At 49.8% G+C, this 24108-nt stretch overlaps 1 protein-coding gene across 1 annotated transcript in view; it reads left to right on the plus strand.

Moving 5' to 3' along the window:
- xab2 (XPA binding protein 2) overlaps window positions 1-24108 on the plus strand; it is a 70256-nt gene that overhangs the window by 34293 nt on the left and 11855 nt on the right. Inside the window, exons 13-15 of the mRNA XM_041177430.1 lie at window positions 6027-6189; window positions 9314-9504; window positions 11026-11148. Of these exons, the coding sequence (XP_041033364.1) occupies window positions 6027-6189; window positions 9314-9504; window positions 11026-11148 (477 nt within the window). The remainder of the gene's footprint in view (window positions 1-6026; window positions 6190-9313; window positions 9505-11025; window positions 11149-24108) is intronic.

Raw genomic sequence — 24108 nt, forward strand, 5'->3', positions numbered from 1 at the left:
GCTCTTCAGTGATTTTCGCATATCATTCAAACAGCTTTTCTCTTGCTGCCTTTTGTTGTCAATGCCGGGGAAGACAAATGTGTCAGTGCTGATTAAGTTGCATTGCCATCATCATACTCTTCTCTGGTAACATGTAGCAGGAGAGTCCAATATGTTGCCTTGGGCCATAGATAGCCTATGAAGCTGAGTCAGCTCAGATCTACTTAAACCCCTGTTTCTTTTGTTGGTTTTTAATTCTTCCATGGAATGTGGACATGGCTGGCAAAGCCAGCATTTGTTGCCCATACCTAATGGCCCTTGATAAGGTTTACTCTGATTTGGTTTCCTCTGTTTGAATTCTGCCTGTCTGGAATTTGGGGAAGGGCAGCATTTTGCACTCTTGACTAATTGGTGGATAATTCCTAAATCCGAACATCTTTAGGCGCATGGATTTTATTGTGTGGCCCATGAAGCTCCATGATCCATAGCTATGTGGCCCATTAAAAAAAACTTTTTATTCACAGCTCAAGTAATGATGGGAGCACTTTTTAAAATTCATTCACAGGATCTGGGCGTTGCTGGATTCTCATCCCTAACCGCCCTTGAGAAGGTGGTAGTGAGCTGCCATAGTCCATATGGTTTAGATGCACCAATAGTGCTTCTAATAGTTAAGGCTGGGAGAGTAAGTGGTATGTTGGTGTGTTCCAAGCAAGTTCCCATTATCCAGATGGCCATTTGGCACATCTAACAACCATCGACATTGGCTCGATGTAATCTGTGGATAGCTGTGCCCTGGTAGCAACCTTTCTGATTGCTTCATTCCCTAGTGTGTATGAATATCTCACCTCCACTTTCTCATGGGCAATTAAGGTTGGGCTGTAAATGTTGTCCTAGCCAGCGACACCCGCATCCCATAAATGAAATTTTAAAAAATCTATTTCCCAATCGCTAGGTGTTCAAACCAGAAAAACGACCTGTTTTGGTTTTGGTTAGGTTTATCATGATGCAATGGAACAGCTTATTTTACTTCCGGGCTGCACCTGCCCACCAGTTTTGCATTGAGTGTTGCAAAGAGATTCTGCTAATACTATATGCAAAAGCCAGGAGTGTACACAATGGGTTCATTGTTGCACCATGTTACTGACTAATGATCGCTGGCTAAACCAAAAATTAAGCTCCAGAGTTGCCCTTTGCTCTCATTCCTCTCCCAGTTCGTGAATCATTTGCCAAAATCTTATTAATATTGGTCATGTTCTTTCCTTGACATGATCTCTAGAAAGTTTCCCCCTTAAAAATTTTAGACCAAAATTACATAAACTGAGGCTGTAGTTTCTGATCTTTCACCTCAGCTATGTTGTCACCCACTCGCTATGTACAAGGTGAGATGTTGGGTCCTTCAAACACTTGTTACCGCTGCCTGACGAGCTGCCCTGTACCATTAAATATTTGTGAAGCGATGGGCGGGTTGGGCCCGATAGCTGAAAAGCATCTACCCCACCAGGACCTGTTTTCTCAACTCCCAAATAGCCAGTGTTGCAGAGGAAGACCAAAAAAAAAACACTCCAAAGACCCTCTGAAGCTCTCCTTGAAGCACTGCAGCATTGACGTGAATAACTAGGCCTGGCTTGCTATTATCGTTCAAAATGGCGACAACTTGTCCGTCAAGTCTTGAGTCACAGCGTCTTAATGACAAGGTGGAGCGCTGGTAGAAAAGGAAACAAATCCTGCACTCCAGATCCCGCTACCTCGTGGGGCATCCTGCCCCAAGTACTCCGAGAATCGGCCTGTTCAGTCGCATGAAGACCATGACTGAAACCCGTGACCCTGAGTAGGAGTTGTCTTTGAGCCGAGGGACAGCTGACGAGGAGTGTTGGGCTGTCACCTTGGATAAGCTGACATCCTGACAACCTGGTGTAAAACTTGGAGCATTTGTACACCAGTGAAATGTAGATGATTCAGACCACTGCAATTTATGCAACCATCTTTATATGTAGAAACCAGCGTGCTCGAGGCCAACCAGGTCACTAGCTGAGAGGAAGGATCCTGTAACTACACATAAACACGCCAGGTTATACAAAGCCAGTGTTCTAATCAGATGATTTGGCTGAAAATGCAAAACTAAACTAATACCTGACCATCATGACTCCCTGAGGTTAGATTACAGCTTGCACATCATGCCCTGGCATTTGATATTTTATAATCTAATCTCTGGCCGCTTTCATTGTGTGGGGTGGGTTTTGGGGTGGGGTGGGGGGGGGGTTTCATTTCTATTTTTGGTTCATATTGGTTCTGGTATCAGCTAATTTCCACTCATTTCTGTATCATGTATGTGGATGGCAGTAACAGAAGCCAAATGACGTGCAATTGACCAGCCACGTATAACTAGGCAGAACATGTAAATCCCTATCAAAGAGTGGCAGAGTCCAGAACAAGGGGGAAAATAACCTTAAAATTAGAGCTAGGCAAGATGTCACAAAGTGTATTGGAAATCAGGAACCCATTCCTCCCCCAAAAAACTGCTCAGTCTAGCTCAATTGAAAATTTCAAAAGTGAGATGGATAACTTGTTAGATGGGAGTATTAAGGGCTATAGAACTATGGCGGGTAATTGGAGTTGAGATACCGTTCAGCCACGGGGTAATCGAATCACAAATTAGGCTTAAGGGGCTGAATGCGCTATATTTGCAATGTTGAGGAACGAATTATATATAGTGATAAAGGCTTTAAAGGTGTGTAATACAAAGCGCTATAGTGTGGTCAAGAAATACTTTTCTGCATGTTATTTATGAGTAGAACAGACCATTGGGCATCATCACCAGGCAGGGTCCACCTCCTCCATCCCAGCAAAGCTTTTCCAATTTACCACCTCAATTACTTTAGCCAAGCCAGTTTACGCTCCAGTTCAGCAACTTACAATGTTCCAGTGAAGCCCAACAGAAGCTGGAGGAACAGCACCTCATCTTACAATTAGGCACTTTACAGCCTTCTGGACTCAACATGGTGTTCAACAATTTCAGACCCTGAACTCTTGTCCTCCATTTTGAATTTCTTTCCCCAAGTGCCAGTCTGTAAGTTGTTTTCATGTTTTTGCTTTCAGACAATGCTGAATTTATCGCTGCTATTAACACATTTTGCTTTCAGACAGCACTGACCTTCATTCTGCTATTCGCACCTATTCTGGACCAATCCTATGTTTCTTTGATACTATCATTACCTTTGCCTTTGGTTCCATGACATCTTTGTCATTTAATCTCCCCCACCCTCTTAATTTACTTTTGACCTCTTTTGCTCCACCTGCCCCTTCAGTTCGAAGGAAGAGTCATATCGGACTTGAAACGTTAACTCTATTTCTCCCTCCACAGACACCAGCAGACCTGCTGAGTTTTTCCAGTATGTTCTATTTTATGAGTTACCTTTATAACCCTGTGAGCATGAACCTTTCTTGGTTGTTGGAACTGCAGGCTTGATGCTAGTTTCTGATTCTCAGCACAACATCCATTATTTGATAAAATCATAGTGCCTGGAAGAATAGCATTCTGATTCTCATTGAGACTCAGAAGGAGGCCATTTAGCCCACTGAATGGATAAGCAACCCAATTTGACAATGCCCCTTTATGACGAGCCAATCAGTTCTTCAGGTTGTTGTAAACAATAGTTTCTTTATTAAAACATGAGCCCGGGAGCAGTATTTTATATTGGCTGCAGTAGACTAGAAAATATAAGGGTTGTTCCTAAAAATGACAATTATTCGTAAGAACTTTGCCTGTGCTGGACTGGAACAATGGACTTTCAATCTGTTTGTAGGTTAATTTGAATATTATGTTCCTATTTATATAAAACATTTCTTTCCCTATGCTGCCCCAAACTTTTACGCCTCCTACTTTCACTATAAGTGTATGTTGCAGATGTGGTTCCAAGTTTTTGTACAATCCGAATCGAGGCCTGCTCAAACCACCTGGCTTAACAGTAAGTTGTAACTTTTTGGGAGACGAGGGTGCCTGGGTTGCAACTGGGGGAGACACTAGCAAAGTAATCCAGAGGCCCAGGCTAATGCTCTGGGGTAGCAGGTTCAAATCCCACCTCTGCAGCTGGTGGAATTTAAATTCAATTAATAAAATCTGGAATTGAAAGCTAGCCTCAGTAAGGATGATCATGCAACTATCATCGATTGACCCATCTGGTTCACTGTTGCCCTGTAGGGAAGGAAATCTGCCAATCTCACCTGGTCTGGCCTACATGTGACTCCAGATCTGCAGATGCGGCTGACTCTTAAACTGCTCTCTGAAATGGCCTAGTAAGCCACCCAGTTCAAGGGCAGTTGGAGATGGGCAACAAGCGCTGATGTTGCCAGCAGTGCCCACATCCCATGAAAGAATAAATTAAAAGAAAACATTGTGTGTTTATTTTCTTCCATTCTGTTTGGGAGTTGCCCTCGCATTGGCATCCTCCACAGCAGTGACCTCACCCAAGATTAAGAAGTCATCATGAGGAGGGCCATTCTGGAACACAACAGATTGATATGTTTGGCATATTGTCATCTGGCAGTCAACATTTGCCAATGACATAGAGTGGCCTTCATAAATATTGTCCAAACCTCTGTTGCCCGTATCCCAACTTGCACTAAGTCCTGTTTACCCATCACCTCTGTGTTCCCAACCTGCATTGGCTCCCGGATAAGCGATGCCTTGATGTTAAAATTCTCATTCTTGTTCTCAAATCCTTCTGTGGCCTGGCCCCTCCCTGTCTCTGTAACCTCCTCCAGCTCGACAACCCTCCCAAGATCATTGTGCTTTTCTAATTCTGTCCTTCTGTGCATCCTCCATTTTTATTATTTCACCATTGGTGATCATGCCTTCAGCAGCCTAGTCCCTAAGCTCTGGAATTCCCTCCCTAAACCTCTCTACCTTTTAGGACGCTCCTTAAAATCTGCCTCCTTGACCAAAATTTTGGCTACCTATCCTCATATCTCCTTATTTGGCAAGGCTTGGTGTCAAACTTTGTTTGACACTACTCCTTTGCAACACCTTAAACTTTTACTATGTTAAAGGTGCTAAATAAATGCAAGTTGCTATTGTAAGTATTGTATTGCAGCCCACAGCCCACTCGTGTGACAGGATACAGCATCATGGTATTTTCATAGTACATTGTTCCACACAATCAGCTCCTCTATGAAGGTACCTCTGGATGATTTCAGTAACATATGCTGTGCACGCTTCTTCTGTACTGTTTAATTGTCTCCCACTTTCTCCCTCCCACCCTAAAGTTGACCTCCATAGGGGTGTGTGTGCCAGCGCATGCCCAGTACCTCTTCCAAATGACCTTCACCTTTTCTCTAGAGAAGGCTGAGGGGAAACACCCAACAGACCTGTTTAAGATTATCAAAGAGTTTGACAGGGGAGGACAAGCTGGGGGAAGTTAAATCCAAGACAGTCACTAATAAATCCAGTAGGGACTTCAGCATTAATGATTTCACCCAGAGAGTGCTGAGAATGTGGAACACACTACCACATGGAGTAGTTGAGGTGAATAGCTTAGATGCATTTAAGGGGAAGCTAGATAAACGCAAGAGGGAGAAAGGAATAGAAGGATGTGTTGATGGCATGAGTGAAGAGGGATGGGAGTATACTCGTGTGGAGCATAAGCACCAGCATGGACCAATTGGGCTGAATTGCCAGCTTCTGTCCTGTACATTCAGTGTAAACCTATGTTTTAGCCTGTATGGTGAGTTTGGTCAGGCTTTGACTGAGGTGGCATCAAAGCAGGCCAGTCTTGCTGTTCCATGGATGGACACTTTCTGACAGAGGTCAACGGATAGCTCAACGCCTTATGTCAACTGGGTGGCAATCAGATACAAGACCAGCTGAGCTTTCTCACTGCAGAGTGTGATACCATTTGCAGTGCCTCAAACTTTAAGATCAGTTACCAACGTACAGAACAAGGATTAGGCTAGGAACCTAGTCTATCTGGCTCAGTAGCTCATAGTTCATCTACTAACAAAGTGGAAGTGTCTCTTCCTTCTATATAACCAACTATGCTTTGTTTTGGCAGGCTTACGAGAGAGGGATTGCCCTATTTAAGTGGCCCAACGTATACGATATTTGGAACACTTACCTTACGAAATTCATCGATCGATACGGTGGGAAGAAACTGGAACGAGCGCGAGACCTCTTTGAACAAGCTCTTGATGGATGCCCACCGAAATTTGCCAAAAGTCAGTCCTTACAAACTTGACGTTTTAACTCTGTTATTCAAACTCCGATTTTCAGTGAATGATGCAAGCACCTGTGAAAAGTGTTTCCAGAGGATTTTTTCCTTTAGCTTTTGTTATGCTCGTGACAAATTCTTTAAATGTGACCAAATTCTCGTGGGCTTCAATCAAAACTGACAGGGCAGTTTGCTTTTTCATTAAAATGAGCAGTTTTGCTTGTATAAAAAAATATAAATTAGCTGTAAGATTTGGATTAGCTACACTTGGTTGTTCCATTACTGAATTCACACAGTAAGCCTGGCCCCTGGCAATAGCACTGATTCTACGTACCCAAACATGATTTAAGAGCTCTGAAATGTGTATTAGATTCCAGCAAAGCTTTTGAAATATGCTTACAATCTGCATTGTGCATCTTCTGAGCCGTGAACTGTTCATGGCTTCACCTGTGACAGGTAATCAACTTCCTCATTTTGCCTTACATTTGGAACTGTTCCAGTACCACGTTGTACAGATGAAAAAGCTTCTAGCCTGAGAGGGTGACTTCATTCTTCAGCCCTCTCTCTTTGTCCCAATCTTGTGCCTCCATTTTATCTGCATTCATTTATTAGGAACAAAATTAGGCTATTCAGCTCCTTGAGCTATTCTGCCATTTGACAAGATCACTGTATCTTAACTCCGGCCACCTCCCTCAGCTCCATCTCTTTTTATAACCTCATCTAGCAAAACTCTTACTGATCTCAGATTTAAATATTAATAATTGAGCAAGCACTTACAGCTTCTTGTGGAAGAGAGCCCCACTCCATTACTGCCCCTTGCATGAAGAACTGTTCCCTAATTTCTCCCCAGAGTTGCTTCGCTCTGATTTTATTTATTTTTTTAATTCATTCACGGGATGTGGGCTTCGCTGGCTGGATCAGCATTTATTGCCCATCCCTAATTGTCCTTGAGAAGGTGGTGATGAGCTGCCTTCTTGAACCGCTGCAGTCCATGTGGTGTAGGTACACCCACACTGCTGTTAGGGAGGGAGTTCCAGGATTTTGGCCCAGCGACAGTGAAGAAACGATATATTTCCAAGTCAGGATGGTGGAACTTCCAGGTGGTGGTGTTCCCATGCATCGGCCGCCCTTATCCTTCTAGGTGGTAGCAGTCGTGGGTTAGGAAGGTGCTGCCTAAGGAACCTTGGTGAGTTTCTGCAGTGCATCTTGTAGATGGTTTATGGTTGTCTTTTTCTTGAATTTCCTTTCTCATTCCTCCTAATTTGTAAATCATCATCTTCCATTCTCTGCACGAAGGCACCTCTGGCTTACAGCGCCACGGCCTCCATGAGTAGAGCAAGGCCACAGGTGCTGAATCCACTCCAGCCAGAACGAAGATCAAACCCTGTACTGTTGGCACCAATCTGATTCACACCAGCCAGCCAGCTCCCTACAATGGAGTCCAAGTTGCTGTGGCAACATGCTCATGTATGTTGTAGTCTGGAACTACAGATAGTGACGGTAGAGGCTCCAATTATCTTTCCATCACATAGCTGACCAGGAATATCTCCTGCTCTTAGCACCTGTCATTGGCATGTGATGGAAGGATTTGAATGTTGATACTCAACTTGTTTGGCCATGTTATAGATGCCTTCCTTGGATATCAAGTCCTGGAGTGGGGCTTGAACCTGGAGTTTCTGGCTCAGAGGCAGAGATACTGCCCATTGCGCCACAAGACCTCCAATCTCTAAATATGGATAGCTATTTCAAAACAAAGACCATGTGTTTAATGCGGCGCTGTTGATACTGTTCTGTTTCAGTTTACATTCTCTTGCTTACCACCCCCCTCCTTTTTTACCTCTCAGTTTTTCACTTCCAATTGTACAAACCTGTAGCGTCTATAGATGGTGTCCCTTTACACATTCACCCACTATCCTGGAAAATCTGAAACTGTGTCAGTTCATTCCCACCCTTGACGGAATATCGTTTCCTATACCCGATTCCATTTTCATTTGTGCTTTGATAGTTAGAATATACATGTCCATTTGTGATTATGCAGATCTTCAGAGCAGTCAGTCTAGTTCTGATTGGGTATTTAGATCTATACTATCCTGCCCAGTTTTTGTTAGCTGCGGTATAGAATGGTACAAGAACACAGTATTTGGGTGTCGCATAATCCAGGCCTGATTACTATTTAATCAAACATTACACGCTAATCGTGGGTTGTCAAAGTATGCGTTCGTCAGTGAGAAATTTGTACCTTGCCATTAGTATCCCAGTGCAATTTTTATCTTCCAGGTCATCCCAAATCTTTGGAATCTATCATGGAGCCTTAAGGGAGATTAGAGAGGAAGTGAGTGTTTTCTCTCACTTTTTGGCCACTTATTTACTAAAACCGATTATCTGGACATTATCACGTTGCTGTTTGAGGGAGTTTGCTGTACACAAACGGGCTGCCATGTTTCTCAAGTTCAAACAGTCACCACCCTTCAGAAGTACTTTGTTGGTTGTAAAGTGCTTTGGGACATCTTTAGGTTGTTTAAGGTGCTATATAAATGCAAGTCTTTGTGTTCCCACCCTCAAGCTAGACCCTCATGTTACTGGGCCCCAGTTCATGATGGATTTAATTTTGGAGGCAGATGATGCCTTCAGTAAGAGGACTGCACTATGAAATGAGGACAGTTCAGGGGTCTATAACACTGTCTGTGTTAAGGAGAAGAGATCTACCTTGTATTGTTCTGATTTAATCCTTTATACATTGTATATATGTTATAAACATAACCATATGTAAGTAAACGCACTGCAACTCTGCAGCAGGTTGCACAGCATCTTGTAGACAATGGCAGGTTAACAGAATCACCGAACCATTTCCTAGAAATTACAGCACAGAGTGGGCTGGTGCAGCATCGTGTTTTAACCTGTTTTCCTTCTCTTAGATGCCTATTGGCTTGGTGCATATGCCTGACGGTAATTAATTGTAGATTCCCAGCATTTGTATTTCTGTACTAAGATCAAAGCAAAATACTGTTGAGTTTTTCCAGCATTTGCTGTTTTTATTTTATATTCCCGTTTCGGCTGTTTGAGCAGGAGAGAGGGCTGCACACAAACAATACCACTATTGATTATTCAGCTATAATCTTTATCCTTTGCAGCTATCTACCTGCTGTATGCTAAGCTGGAGGAAGAGTATGGCTTAGCCCGACATGCCATGGCTGTGTACGAACGAGCAACGAAGGCGGTCGAGACTTTGGAGCAGTATGAGATGTACAACATCTACATTAAAAGAGCAGCCGAAATCTACGGGGTTACCCACACGCGGGGTATCTATGAGAAGGCGATTGAGGTACAGTAGGTTTCTGTTCATTTCTCACCCCCATTCTGCTGTGATGCCTGGGATGTTCTGTAAGGCCTGTCCAAGCCAACATTTGTAGGTTCATGTCATTCAGCTGAAGCCCAGAGGGTGCGGGCAGTGTTTAGGTGGAGCAGAGCTTCTATTCAAATATCACAGCCACGGTGGAGCAGGATGGTTGATTTCTGGCGTTTCAGCTGATAGGAGGGCACTGTGGAAGTAGCTGCATTGTAACCATGGCAACTGAATTTTATTGAATAGGTTGTACACTAGATTGCAGATGTAACGTTGGCTTTTATTGCAAGGCGGCTGGAGTATAAAAGTAGGGAAGTCTTGCTGCAACTGTACAGGGCATTGGTGAAACCCCACCTGGAGTACTGTATATAGCTTTGGTCTCCTTACATTAGAAGGGATATACTTGCATTGGAAACGGTTCAGAGGTTCATACCTGGTTCAGAGGTTCATTCCTGGGATGATGTCTTATGAAGAAGAGGATTTTTTTTTATTCCTTCATGGAATGTGGGAAATAACTGGCAAAGCCAGCATGTGTTGCCCATTCCTAATTGCTCTCAAACTGAGTGGTCTGCAGAGGGCAGTTAAGAATCAACCACATTGCTAAGAGTCTGGAGTCACTTGTAGGCCAGACAAGGCAAAAGGATTTCCTTCCCCAAAGGACATTAGTGAACCAGATGGGTTTTTACGACAATTGGTAATGGCTTCCAATTTGAATTTAAATTCCACCAGTTGCCGCCAAGGGATGTGAACCTGTATCCCCAGAGCATTAGCCTGGGATTTTGGAGTACTTGTCCAGTGACATTACCACTACGCCACCAGCTCCCTGCTGTCTTTGGAATTCTCTCCCTCAGAGGCTGGGTCATTGAATATATTAAAGGCTGAATTAGATGTTTGATTGGCATGGAAGTCAAGGCTTATGTGGGGCAGTCAGGACAGTGGAGTTGAAGCCACAATCAGATCAGCCATAATCTTATTGCGTGGCAGAGCAGGTTTGATGGGCCAAGTGGCCTACTCCTGTTCCTAATTCTTATGTTCTTATGTAGATTGGACCAGTGATTTTTTTAAGATTTGGTATAAGAGTGAGTCTTCTTATGGCCACAACCTGAGTTAAGAGTGGTCAGAGGAAGGGAATGACCCAGGGACTCTCGCACCAGTGCACCGATATCAACAGAAGGCCCCAGCTGCTCTCTCTTTCATCATCGTGGTATTTGAATGGAAGCTCTACTTAAATCTAATTGTTGCAAGTGCACTCCCAACAGTGAAAAAATGCAGTACCTTTTAAGTGCTTTTCAAGATATCACACAAAAGATACGGCAGAACTCTGATAAACAGTTTAGGAGTGTTGATAGGGTGAGGTGTTGTGCGGGATTAACTACCTGTGATGTGGGAGTGTTCACAGTGCACACTTGCCTGAGCATTTGTGAGGAGGTTTTCGACTGCGGTCTCAATGAAGTTATAATTTTGGATTGTATTTATAAGGTAATTTTCTTTTTGTTACAGGTGTTGCCGGATGAGCATGCCCGGGACATGTGCTTGCGATTCTCTGATATGGAATGCAAACTGGGTGAAATTGATCGGGCCCGTTCCATTTACTCTTACTGCTCCCAGCTGTGTGATCCCAGGGTAGGTACTCTTACTGCTCCCAGCTGTGTGATCCCAGGGTAGGTACTCTTACTGCTCCCAGCTGTGTGATCCCAGGGTAGGTACTCTTACTGCTCCCAGCTGTGTGATCCCAGGGTAGGTACTCTTACTGCTCCCAGCTGTGTGATCCCAGGGTAGGTACTCTTACTGCTCCCAGCTGTGTGATCCCAGGGTAGGTACTCTTACTGCTCCCAGCTGTGTGATCCCAGGGTAGGTACTCTTACTGCTCCCAGCTGTGTGATCCCAGGGTAGGTACTCTTACTGCTCCCAGCTGTGTGATCCCAGGGTAGGTACTCTTACTGCTCCCAGCTGTGTGATCCCAGGGTAGGTACTCTTACTGCTCCCAGCTGTGTGATCCCAGGGTAGGTACTCTTACTGCTCCCAGCTGTGTGATCCCAGGGTAGGTACTCTTACTGCTCCCAGCTGTGTGATCCCAGGGTAGGTACTCTTACTGCTCCCAGCTGTGTGATCCCAGGGTAGGTACTCTTACTGCTCCCAGCTGTGTGATCCCAGGGTAGGTACTCTTACTGCTCCCAGCTGTGTGATCCCAGGGTAGGTACTCTTACTGCTCCCAGCTGTGTGATCCCAGGGTAGGTACTCTTACTGCTCCCAGCTGTGTGATCCCAGGGTAGGTACTCTTACTGCTCCCAGCTGTGTGATCCCAGGGTAGGTACTCTTACTGCTCCCAGCTGTGTGATCCCAGGGTAGGTACTCTTACTGCTCCCAGCTGTGTGATCCCAGGGTAGGTACTCTTACTGCTCCCAGCTGTGTGATCCCAGGGTAGGTACTCTTACTGCTCCCAGCTGTGTGATCCCAGGGTAGGTACTCTTACTGCTCCCAGCTGTGTGATCCCAGGGTAGGTACTCTTACTGCTCCCAGCTGTGGTGATCCCAGGGTAGGTACTCTTACTGCTCCCAGCTGTGTGATCCAGGGTAGGTACTCTTACTGCTCCCAGCTGTGTGATCCCAGGGTAGGTACTCTTACTGCTCCCAGCTGTGTGATCCCAGGGTAGGTACTCTTACTGCCTCCCAGCTGTGTGATCCCAGGGTAGGTACTCTTACTGCTCCCAGCTGTGTGATCCCAGGGTAGGTACTCTTACTGCTCCAGCTGTGTGATCCAGGGTAGGTACTCTTACTGCTCCAGCTGTGTTGATCCCAGGGTAGGTACTCTACTGCTCCAGCTGTGTGATCCCAGAGTAGGTCTCTTACTGCTCCCAGCTGGGTGATCCCAGGGTAGGTACTCTACTGCTCAGCGTGTGTGATCCCAGGGTAGGTACTCTTCTTGCTCCCAGCTGTGTGATCCAGGGTAGGGAACCAGGTGTGTCAGGGTAGGTCTCTTACTGCTCCCAGCTGTGTGATCCAGGGTAGGTACTCTACTGCTCCCAGCTTGTGTGTGATCCAGGGTAGGTACTCTTACTGCTCCCAGCTGTGTGATCCCAGGGTAGGTACTCTTACTGCTCCCAGCTGTGTGATCCCAGGGTAGGTACTCTTACTGCTCCCAGCTGTGTGATCCCAGGGTAGGTACTCTTACTGCTCCCAGCTGTGTGATCCCAGGGTAGGTACTCTTACTGCTCCCAGCTGTGTGATCCCAGGGTAGGTACTCTTACTGCTCCCAGCTGTGTGATCCCAGGGTAGGTACTCTTACTGCTCCAGCTGTGTGATCCCAGGGTAGGTACTCTTACTGCTCCCAGCTGTGTGATCCCAGGGTAGGTACTCTTACTGCTCCCAGCTGTGTGATCCCAGGGTAGGTACTCTTACTGCTCCCAGCTGTGTGATCCCAGGGTAGGTACTCTTACTGCTCCCAGCTGTGTGATCCCAGGGTAGGTACTCTTACTGCTCCCAGCTGTGTGATCCCAGGGTAGGTACTCTTACTGCTCCCAGCTGTGTGATCCCAGGGTAGGTACTCTTACTGCTCCCAGCTGTGTGATCCCAGGGTAGGTACTCTTACTGCTCCCAGCTGTGTGATCCCAGGGTAGGTACTCTTACTGCTCCCAGCTGTGTGATCCCAGGGTAGGTACTCTTACTGCTCCCAGCTGTGTGATCCCAGGGTAGGTACTCTTACTGCTCCCAGCTGTGTGATCCCAGGGTAGGTACTCTTACTGCTCCCAGCTGTGTGATCCCAGGGTAGGTACTCTTACTGCTCCCAGCTGTGTGATCCCAGGGTAGGTACTCTTACTGCTCCCAGCTGTGTGATCCAGGGTAGGTACTCTTACTGCTCCCAGCTGTGTGATCCCAGGGTAGGTACTCTTACTGCTCCCAGCTGTGTGATCCCAGGGTAGGTACTCTTACTGCTCCCAGCTGTGTGATCCCAGGGTAGGTACTCTTACTGCTCCCAGCTGTGTGATCCCAGGGTAGGTACTCTTACTGCTCCCAGCTGTGTGATCCCAGGGTAGGTACTCTTACTGCTCCCAGCTGTGTGATCCCAGGGTAGGTACTCTTACTGCTCCCAGCTGTGTGATCCCAGGGTAGGTACTCTTACTGCTCCCAGCTGTGTGATCCCAGGGTAGGTACTCTTACTGCTCCCAGCTGTGTGATCCCAGGGTAGGTACTCTTACTGCTCCCAGCTGTGTGATCCCAGGGTAGGTACTCTTACTGCTCCCAGCTGTGTGATCCCAGGGTAGGTACTCTTACTGCTCCCAGCTGTGTGATCCCAGGGTAGGTATCTTACTGCTCCCAGCTGTGTGATCCCAGGGTAGGTACTCTTACTGCTCCCAGCTGTGTGATCCCAGGGTAGGTACTCTTACTGCTCCAGCTGTGTGATCCCAGGGTAGGTACTCTTACTGCTCCCAGCTGTGTGATCCCAGGGTAGGTACTCTTACTGCTCCCAGCTGTGTGATCCCAGGGTAGGTACTCTTACTGCTCCCAGCTGTGTGATCCCAGGGTAGGTACTCTTACTGCTCCCAGCTGTGTGATCCCAGGGTAGGTACTCTTACTGCTCCCAGCTGTGTGATCCCAGGGTAGGTACTCTTACTGCTCCCAGCTGTGTGATCCAGGGTAGGTACTCTTACTGCTCCCAGCTGTGTGATCCCAGGGTAGGTACTCTTACTGCTCCCAGCTGTGTGATCCCAGGGTAGGTACTCTTACTGCTCCCAGCTGTGTGATCCCAGGGTAGGTACTCTTACTGCTCCCAGCTGTGTGATCCCAGGGTAGGTACTCTTACTGCTCCCAGCTGTGTGATCCCAGGGTAGGTACTCTTACTGCTCCCAGCTGTGTGATCCCAGGGTAGGTACTCTTACTGCTCCCAGCTGTGTGATCCCAGGGTAGGTACTCTTACTGCTCCCAGCTGTGTGATCCCAGGGTAGGTACTCTTACTGCTCCCAGCTGTGTGATCCCAGGGTAGGTACTCTTACTGCTCCCAGCTGTGTGATCCCAGGGTAGGTACTCTTACTGCTCCCAGCTGTGTGATCCCAGGGTAGGTACTCTTACTGCTCCCAGCTGTGTGATCCCAGGGTAGGTACTCTTACTGCTCCCAGCTGTGTGATCCCAGGGTAGGTACTCTTACTGCTCCCAGCTGTGTGATCCCAGGGTAGGTACTCTTACTGCTCCCAGCTGTGTGATCCCAGGGTAGGTACTCTTACTGCTCCCAGCTGTGTGATCCCAGGGTAGGTACTCTTACTGCTCCCAGCTGTGTGATCCCAGGGTAGGTACTCTTACTGCTCCCAGCTGTGTGATCCCAGGGTAGGTACTCTTACTGCTCCCAGCTGTGTGATCCCAGGGTAGGTACTCTTACTGCTCCCAGCTGTGTGATCCCAGGGTAGGTACTCTTACTGCTCCCAGCTGTGTGATCCCAGGGTAGGTACTCTTACTGCTCCCAGCTGTGTGATCCCAGGGTAGGTACTTTTACTGCTCCCAGCTGTGTGATCCCAGGGTAGGTACTCTTACTGCTCCCAGCTGTGTGATCCCAGGGTAGGTACTCTTACTGCTCCCAGCTGTGTGATCCCAGGGTAGGTACTCTTACTGCTCCCAGCTGTGTGATCCCAGGGTAGGTACTCTTACTGCTCCCAGCTGTGTGATCCAGGGTAGGTAATCTTACTGCTCCCAGCTGTGTGATCCCAGGGTAGGTACTCTTACTGCTCCCAGCTGTGTGATCCCAGGGTAGGTACTCTTACTGCTCCCAGCTGTGTGATCCCAGGGTAGGTACTCTTACTGCTACCCAGCTGTGTGATCCAGGGTAGGTACTCTTACTGCTCCCAAGCTGTGTGATCCCAGGGTAGGTACTCTTACTGCTCCCAGCTGTGTGATCCCAGGGTAGTACTCTTACTGCTCCCAGCTGTGTGATCCCAGGGTAGGTACTCTTACTGCTCCCAGCTGTGTGATCCCAGGGTAGGTACTCTTACTCGCTCCCTGCTGTGTGATCCAGGGTAGGTACTCTTACTGCTCCCAGCTGTGTGATCCCAGGGTAGGTACTCTTACAGCTCCAGCTGTGTGATCCCAGGGTAGGTACTCTTACTGCTCCCAGCTGTGTGATCCCAGGGTAGGTACTCTTACTGCTCCCAGCTGTGTGATCCCAGGGTAGGTACTCTTACTGCTCCCAGCTGTGTGATCCCAGGGTAGGTACTCTTACTGCTCCCAGCTGTGTGATCCCAGGGTAGGTACTCTTACTGCTCCCAGCTGTGTGATCCCAGGGTAGGTACTCTTACTGCTCCCAGCTGTGTGATCCCAGGGTAGGTACTCTTACTGCTCCCAGCTGTGTGATCCCAGGGTAGGTACTCTTACTGCTCCCAGCTGTGTGATCCCAGGGTAGGTACTCTTACTGCTCCCAGCTGTGTGATCCCAGGGTAGGTACTCTTACTGCTCCCAGCTGTGTGATCCCAGGGTAGGTACTCTTACTGCTCCCAGCTGTGTGATCCCAGGGTAGGTACTCTTACTGCTCCCAGCTGTGTGATCCCAGGGTAGGTACTCTTACTGCTCCCAGCTGTGTGATCCCAGGGTAGGTACTCTTACTGCTCCCAGCTGTGTGATCCCAGGGTAGGTACTCTTACTGCTCCCAGCTGTGTGATCCCAGGGTAGGTACTCTTACTGCTCCCAGCTGTGTGATCCCAGGGTAGGTACTCTTACTGCTCCCAGCTGTGTGATCCCAGGGTAGGTACTCTTACTGCTCCCAGCTGTGTGATCCCAGGGTAGGTACTCTTACTGCTCCCAGCTGTGTGATCCCAGGGTAGGTACTCTTACTGCTCCCAGCTGTGTGATCCCAGGGTAGGTACTCTTACTGCTCCCAGCTGTGTGATCCCAGGGTAGGTACTCTTACTGCTCCCAGCTGTGTGATCCCAGGGTAGGTACTCTTACTGCTCCCAGCTGTGTGATCCCAGGGTAGGTACTCTTACTGCTCCCAGCTGTGTGATCCCAGGGTAGGTACTCTTACTGCTCCCAGCTGTGTGATCCCAGGGTAGGTACTCTTACTGCTCCCAGCTGTGTGATCCCAGGGTAGGTACTCTTACTGCTCCCAGCTGTGTGATCCCAGGGTAGGTACTCTTACTGCTCCCAGCTGTGTGATCCCAGGGTAGGTACTCTTACTGCTCCCAGCTGTGTGATCCCAGGGTAGGTACTCTTACTGCTCCCAGCTGTGTGATCCCAGGGTAGGTACTCTTACTGCTCCCAGCTGTGTGATCCCAGGGTAGGTACTCTTACTGCTCCCAGCTGTGTGATCCCAGGGTAGGTACTCTTACTGCTCCCAGCTGTGTGATCCCAGGGTAGTACTCTTACTGCTCCCAGCTGTGTGATCCCAGGGTAGGTACTCTTACTGCTCCCAGCTGTGTGATCCCAGGGTAGGTATCTTACTGCTCCCAGCTGTGTGATCCCAGGGTAGGTACTCTTACTGCTCCCAGCTGTGTGATCCCAGGGTAGGTACTCTTACTGCTCCCAGCTGTGTGATCCCAGGGTAGGTACTCTTACTGCTCCCAGCTGTGTGATCCCAGGGTAGGTACTCTTACTGCTCCCAGCTGTGTGATCCCAGGGTAGGTACTCTTACTGCTCCCAGCTGTGTGATCCCAGGGTAGGTACTCTTACTGCTCCCAGCTGTGTGATCCCAGGGTAGGTACTCTTACTGCTCCCAGCTGTGTGATCCCAGGGTAGGTACTCTTACTGCTCCCAGCTGTGTGATCCCAGGGTAGGTACTCTTACTGCTCCCAGCTGTGTGATCCCAGGGTAGGTACTCTTACTGCTCCCAGCTGAGTGATCCCAGGGTAGGTACTCTTACTGCTCCCAGCTGTGTGATCCCAGGGTAGGTACTCTACTGCTCCCAGCTGTGTGATCCCAGGGTAGGTACTCTTACTGCTCCCAGCTGTGTGATCCCAGGGTAGGTACTCTTACTGCTCCCAGCTGTGTGATCCCAGGGTAGGTACTCTTACTGCTCCCCAGCTGTGTGATCCCAGGGTAGGTACTCTTACTGCTCCCAGCTGTGTGATCCCAGGGTAGGTACTCTTACTGCTCCCAGCTGTGTGATCCCAGGGTAGGTACTCTTACTGCTCCCAGCTGTGTGATCCCAGGGTAGGTACTCTTACTGCTCCCAGCTGTGTGATCCCAGGGTAGGTACTCTTACTGCTCCCAGCTGTGTGATCCCAGGGTAGGTACTCTTACTGCTCCCAGCTGTGTGATCCCAGGGTAGGTACTCTTACTGCTCCCAGCTGTGTGATCCCAGGGTAGGTACTCTTACTGCTCCCAGCTGTGTGATCCCAGGGTAGGTACTCTTACTGCTCCCAGCTGTGTGATCCCAGGGTAGGTACTCTTACTGCTCCCAGCTGTGTGATCCCAGGGTAGGTACTCTTACTGCTCCCAGCTGTGTGATCCCAGGGTAGGTACTCTTACTGCTCCCAGCTGTGTGATCCCAGGGTAGGTACTCTTACTGCTCCCAGCTGTGTGATCCCAGGGTAGGTACTCTTACTGCTCCCAGCTGTGTGATCCCAGGGTAGGTACTCTTACTGCTCCCAGCTGTGTGATCCCAGGGTAGGTACTCTTACTGCTCCCAGCTGTGTGATCCCAGGGTAGGTACTCTTACTGCTCCCAGCTGTGTGATCCCAGGGTAGGTACTCTTACTGCTCCCAGCTGTGTGATCCCAGGGTAGGTACTCTTACTGCTCCCAGCTGTGTGATCCAGGGTAGGTACTCTTACTGCTCCCAGCTGTGTGATCCCAGGGTAGGTACTCTTACTGCTCCCAGCTGTGTGATCCCAGGGTAGGTACTCTTACTGCTCCCAGCTGTGTGATCCCAGGGTAGGTACTCTTACTGCTCCCAGCTGTGTGATCCCAGGGTAGGTACTCTTACTGCTCCCAGCTGTGTGATCCCAGGGTAGGTACTCTTACTGCTCCCAGCTGTGTGATCCCAGGGTAGGTACTCTTACTGCTCCCAGCTGTGTGATCCCAGGGTAGGTACTCTTACTGCTCCAGCTGTGTGATCCCAGGGTAGGTACTCTTACTGCTCCCAGCTGTGTGATCCCAGGGTAGGTACTCTTACTGCTCCAGCTGTGTGATCCCAGGGTAGGTACTCTTACTGCTCCCAGCTGTGTGATCCCAGGGTAGGTACTCTTACTGCTCCCAGCTGTGTGATCCAGGGTAGGTACTCTTACTGCTCCCAGCTGTGTGATCCAGGGTAGGTACTCTTACTGCTCCCAGCTGTGTGATCCAGGGTAGGTACTCTTACTGCTCCCAGCTGTGTGATCCCAGGGTAGGTACTCTTACTGCTCCCAGCTGTGTGATCCCAGGGTAGGTACTCTTACTGCTCCCAGCTGTGTGATCCCAGGGTAGGTACTCTTACTGCTCCCAGCTGTGTGATCCCAGGGTAGGTACTCTTACTGCTCCCAGCTGTGTGATCCCAGGGTAGGTACTCTTACTGCTCCCAGCTGTGTGATCCCAGGGTAGGTACTCTTACTGCTCCCAGCTGTGTGATCCCAGGGTAGGTACTCTTACTGCTCCCAGCTGTGTGATCCCAGGGTAGGTACTCTTACTGCTCCCAGCTGTGTGATCCCAGGGTAGGTACTCTTACTGCTCCCAGCTGTGTGACCCAGGGTAGGTACGCTTACTGCTCCCAGCTGTGTGATCCCAGGGTAGGTACTCTTACTGCTCCAGCTGTGTGATCCCAGGGTAGGTACACTTACTGCTCCCAGCTGTGTGATCCCAGGGTAGTGTACTCTACACTCCCAGCTGTGTGATCCCATGGTAGGTACTCTTACTGCTCGCCAGCAGTGTGATCCCAGGGTAGGTATCCTTACTGCATCTCCAGCTGTGTGAACACCAGGGTAGGAACTCTTTGACATGTCCCCCCAGCTGAGTGGATCCCAGGAAGGTACTCTTACGTGCTTCCCCGCTGTATGATCCAGGGTAGGAACTCTTACTGCACCCATCTGTGTGATCCCAGGTCAGGTACTCTTACAGCACCCCAGCCTGTGTGATCCCAGGGTAAACTCAAACTGCACCCCAGCTGTGTGATCCCAGGGTAGGTACTCCTACTGCTCCCAGCTGTGTGACCCAGGGTAGGTACTCTTACTGCTCTGCTCCAGCTGTGTGATCCAGGGTAGGTACTCTTACTGCTCCCAGCTGTGTAATCCCAGGGATGGATACTCCTTACTGCTCCCAGCTGGGTGATCCCAGGGTAGGTACTCTTACTAGCCTCCAAGCTGTGTGATCCCAGGGTAGGTACTCTTACTGCTCCCCAGCTAGTTGATCCCAGGGTAGGTACTCTTACTGCTTCCCAGCTGTGTGATCCCAGGGTAGGTACTCTTACTGCTTCCAGCTAGTGTGATCCCAGGGTAGGTAATCTTTACTGCTCCCACGCTGTGTGGATCCCAGGGGTAGGTACTCCTTCACTGCTCCCCAGCTGTGTGATCCCCAGGGTAGGTACTCTTACTGCTCCCAGCTGTGTGATCCCAGGGTAGGTACTCTTACTGCTCCCAGCTGTGTGATCCCAGGGTAGGTACTCTTACTGCTCCCCAGCTGTGTGATCCCAGGGTAGGTACTCTTACTGCTCCCAGCTGTGTGATCCCAGGGTAGGTACTCTTACTGCTCCCAGCTGTGTGATCCCAGGGTAGGTACTCTTACTGCTCCCAGCTGTGTGATCCCAGGGTAGGTACTCTTACTGCTCCCAGCTGTGTGATCCCAGGGTAGGTACTCTTACTGCTCCCAGCTGTGTGATCCCAGGGTAGGTACTCTTACTGCTCCCAGCTGTGTGATCCCAGGGTAGGTACTCTTACTGCTCCCAGCTGTGTGATCCCAGGGTAGGTACTCTTACTGCTCCCAGCTGTGTGATCCCAGGGTAGGTACTCTTACTGCTCCCAGCTGTGTGATCCCAGGGTAGGTACTCTTACTGCTCCCAGCTGTGTGATCCCAGGGTAGGTACTCTTACTGCTCCCAGCTGTGTGATCCCAGGGTAGGTACTCTTACTGCTCCCAGCTGTGTGATCCCAGGGTAGGTACTCTTACTGCTCCCAGCTGTGTGATCCCAGGGTAGGTACTCTTACTGCTCCCAGCTGTGTGATCCCAGGGTAGGTACTCTTACTGCTCCCAGCTGTGTGATCCCAGGGTAGGTACTCTTACTGCTCCCAGCTGTGTGATCCCAGGGTAGGTACTCTTACTGCTCCCAGCTGTGTGATCCCAGGGTAGGTACTCTTACTGCTCCCAGCTGTGTGATCCCAGGGTAGGTACTCTTACTGCTCCAGCTGTGTGATCCCAGGGTAGGTACTCTTACTGCTCCCAGCTGTGTGATCCCAGGGTAGGTACTCTTACTGCTCCCAGCTGTGTGATCCAGGGTAGGTACTCTTACTGCTCCCAGCTGTGTGATCCCAGGGTAGGTACTCTTACTGCTCCCAGCTGTGTGATCCCAGGGTAGGTACTCTTACTGCTCCCAGCTGTGTGATCCCAGGGTAGGTACTCTTACTGCTCCCAGCTGTGTGATCCCAGGGTAGGTACTCTTACTGCTCCCAGCTGTGTGATCCCAGGGTAGGTACTCTTACTGCTCCCAGCTGTGTGATCCCAGGGTAGGTACTCTTACTGCTCCCAGCTGTGTGATCCAGGGTAGGTACTCTTACTGGCTCCCAGCTGTGTGATCCCAGGGTAGGTACTCTTACTGCTCCCAGCTGTGTGATCCCAGGGTAGGTACTCTTACTGCTCCCAGCTGTGTGATCCCAGGGTAGGTACTCTTACTGCTCCCCAGCTGTGTGATCCAGGGTAGGTACTCTTACTGCTCCCAGCTGTGTGATCCCAGGGTAGGTACTCTTATGCTCCCAGCTGTGTGATCCCAGGGTAGGTACTCTTACTGCTCCCAGCTGTGTGATCCCAGGGTAGGTACTCTTACTGCTCCCAGCTGTGTGATCCCAGGGTAGGTACTCTTACTGCTCCCAGCTGTGTGATCCCAGGGTAGGTACTCTTATGCTCCCCAGCTGTGTGCTCCCAGGGTAGGTACTCTTACTGCTCCCAGCTGTGTGATCCCAGGGTAGGTACTCCTTAACTGCTCCCTGCTGTGTGATCCCAGGGTAGGTACTCTTACTGCTCCCAGCTGTGTGATCCCAGGTAGGTACTCTTACTGCTCCCAGCTGTGTGATCCAGGGTAGGTACTCTTACTGCTCCCTGCTGTGTGATCCCAGGGTAGGTACTCTTACTGCTCCCAGCTGTGTGATCCCAGGGTAGGTACTCTTACTGCTCCCAGCTGTGTGATCCCCAGGGTAGGTACTCTTACTGCTCCCAGCTGTGTGATCCCAGGGTAGGTACTCTTACTGCTCCCAGCTGTGTGATCCCAGGGTAGGTACTCTTACTGCTCCCAGCTGTGTGATCCCAGGGTAGGTACTCTAACTGCCTCCAGCTGTGTGATCCAGGGTAGGTACTCTTACTGCTCCCAGCTGTGTGATCCCAGGGTAGCGTACTCTTACTGCTCCCAGCTGTGTGATCCCAGGGTAGGTACTCTTACTGCTCCAGCTGTGTGATCCCAGGGTAGGTACTCTTACTGCTCCCAGCTGTGTGATCCCAGGGTAGGTACTCTTACTGCTCCCAGCTGTGTGATCCCAGGGTAGGTACTCTTACTGCTCCCAAGCTGTGTGATCCCAGGGTAGGTACTCTTACTGCTCCCAGCTGTGTGATCCCAGGGTAGGTACTCTTACTGCTCCCAGCTGTGTGATCCCAGGGTAGGTACTCTTACTGCTCCCAGCTGTGTGATCCCAGGGTAGGTACTCTTACTGCTCCCAGCTGTGTGATCCCAGGGTAGGTACTCTTACTGCTCCCAGCTGTGTGATCCCAGGGTAGGTACTCTTACTGCTCCCAGCTGTGTGATCCCAGGGTAGGTACTCTTACTGCTCCCAGCTGTGTGATCCCAGGGTAGGTACTCTTACTGCTCCCAGCTGTGTGATCCCAGGGTAGGTACTCTTACTGCTCCCAGCTGTGTGATCCCAGGGTAGGTACTCTTACTGCTCCCAGCTGTGTGATCCCAGGGTAGGTACTCTTACTGCTCCCAGCTGTGTGATCCCAGGGTAGGTACTCTTACTGCTCCCAGCTGTGTGATCCCAGGGTAGGTACTCTTACTGCTCCCAGCTGTGTGATCCCAGGGTAGGTACTCTTACTGCTCCCAGCTGTGTGATCCCAGGGTAGGTACTCTTACTGCTCCCAGCTGTGTGATCCCAGGGTAGGTACTCTTACTGCTCCCAGCTGTGTGATCCCAGGGTAGGTACTCTTACTGCTCCCAGCTGTGTGATCCCAGGGTAGGTACTCTTACTGCTCCCAGCTGTGTGATCCCAGGGTAGGTACTCTTACTGCTCCCAGCTGTGTGATCCCAGGGTAGGTACTCTTACTGCTCCCAGCTGTGTGATCCCAGGGTAGGTACTCTTACTGCTCCCAGCTGTGTGATCCCAGGGTAGGTACTCTTACTGCTCCCAGCTGTGTGATCCCAGGGTAGGTACTCTTACTGCTCCCAGCTGTGTGATCCCAGGGTAGGTACTCTTACTGCTCCCAGCTGTGTGATCCCAGGGTAGGTACTCTTACTGCTCCCAGCTGTGTGATCCCAGGGTAGGTACTCTTACTGCTCCCAGCTGTGTGATCCCAGGGTAGGTACTCTTACTGCTCCCAGCTGTGTGATCCCAGGGTAGGTACTCTTACTGCTCCAGCTGTGTGATCCCAGGGTAGGTACTCTTACTGCTCCCAGCTGTGTGATCCCAGGGTAGGTACTCTTACTGCTCCCAGCTGTGTGATCCCAGGGTAGGTACTCTTACTGCTCCCAGCTGTGTGATCCCAGGGTAGGTACTCTTACTGCTCCCAGCTGTGTGATCCCAGGGTAGGTACTCTTACTGCTCCCAGCTGTGTGATCCCAGGGTAGGTACTCTTACTGCTCCCAGCTGTGTGATCCAGGGTAGGTACTCTTACTGCTCCCAGCTGTGTGATCCCAGGGTAGGTACTCTTACTGCTCCCAGCTGTGTGATCCCAGGGTAGGTACTCTTACTGCTCCCAGCTGTGTGATCCCAGGGTAGGTACTCTTACTGCTCCCAGCTGTGTGATCCCAGGGTAGGTACTCTTACTGCTCCCAGCTGTGTGATCCCAGGGTAGGTACTCTTACTGCTCCAGCTGTGTGATCCCAGGGTAGTACTCTTACTGCTCCCAGCTGTGTGATCCCAGGGTAGGTACTCTTACTGCTCCCAGCTGTGTGATCCCAGGGTAGGTACTCTTACTGCTCCCAGCTGTGTGATCCCAGGGTAGGTACTCTTACTGCTCCCAGCTGTGTGATCCCTGGTAGGTACTCTTACTGCTCCCAGCTGTGTGATCCCAGGGTAGGTACTCTTACTGCTCCCAGCTGTGTGATCCCAGGGTAGGTACTCTTACTGCTCCCAGCTGTGTGATCCCAGGGTAGGTACTCTTACTGCTCCCAGCTGTGTGATCCCAGGGTAGGTACTCTTACTGCTCCCAGCTGTGTGATCCCAGGGTAGGTACTCTTACTGCTCCCAGCTGTGTGATCCCAGGGTAGGTACTCTTACTGCTCCCA

The sequence above is a fragment of the Carcharodon carcharias genome, chromosome 30, assembly GCF_017639515.1.
Source record: "Carcharodon carcharias isolate sCarCar2 chromosome 30, sCarCar2.pri, whole genome shotgun sequence".
In the NCBI taxonomy this organism is placed as follows: Eukaryota; Metazoa; Chordata; class Chondrichthyes; order Lamniformes; family Lamnidae; genus Carcharodon; species Carcharodon carcharias.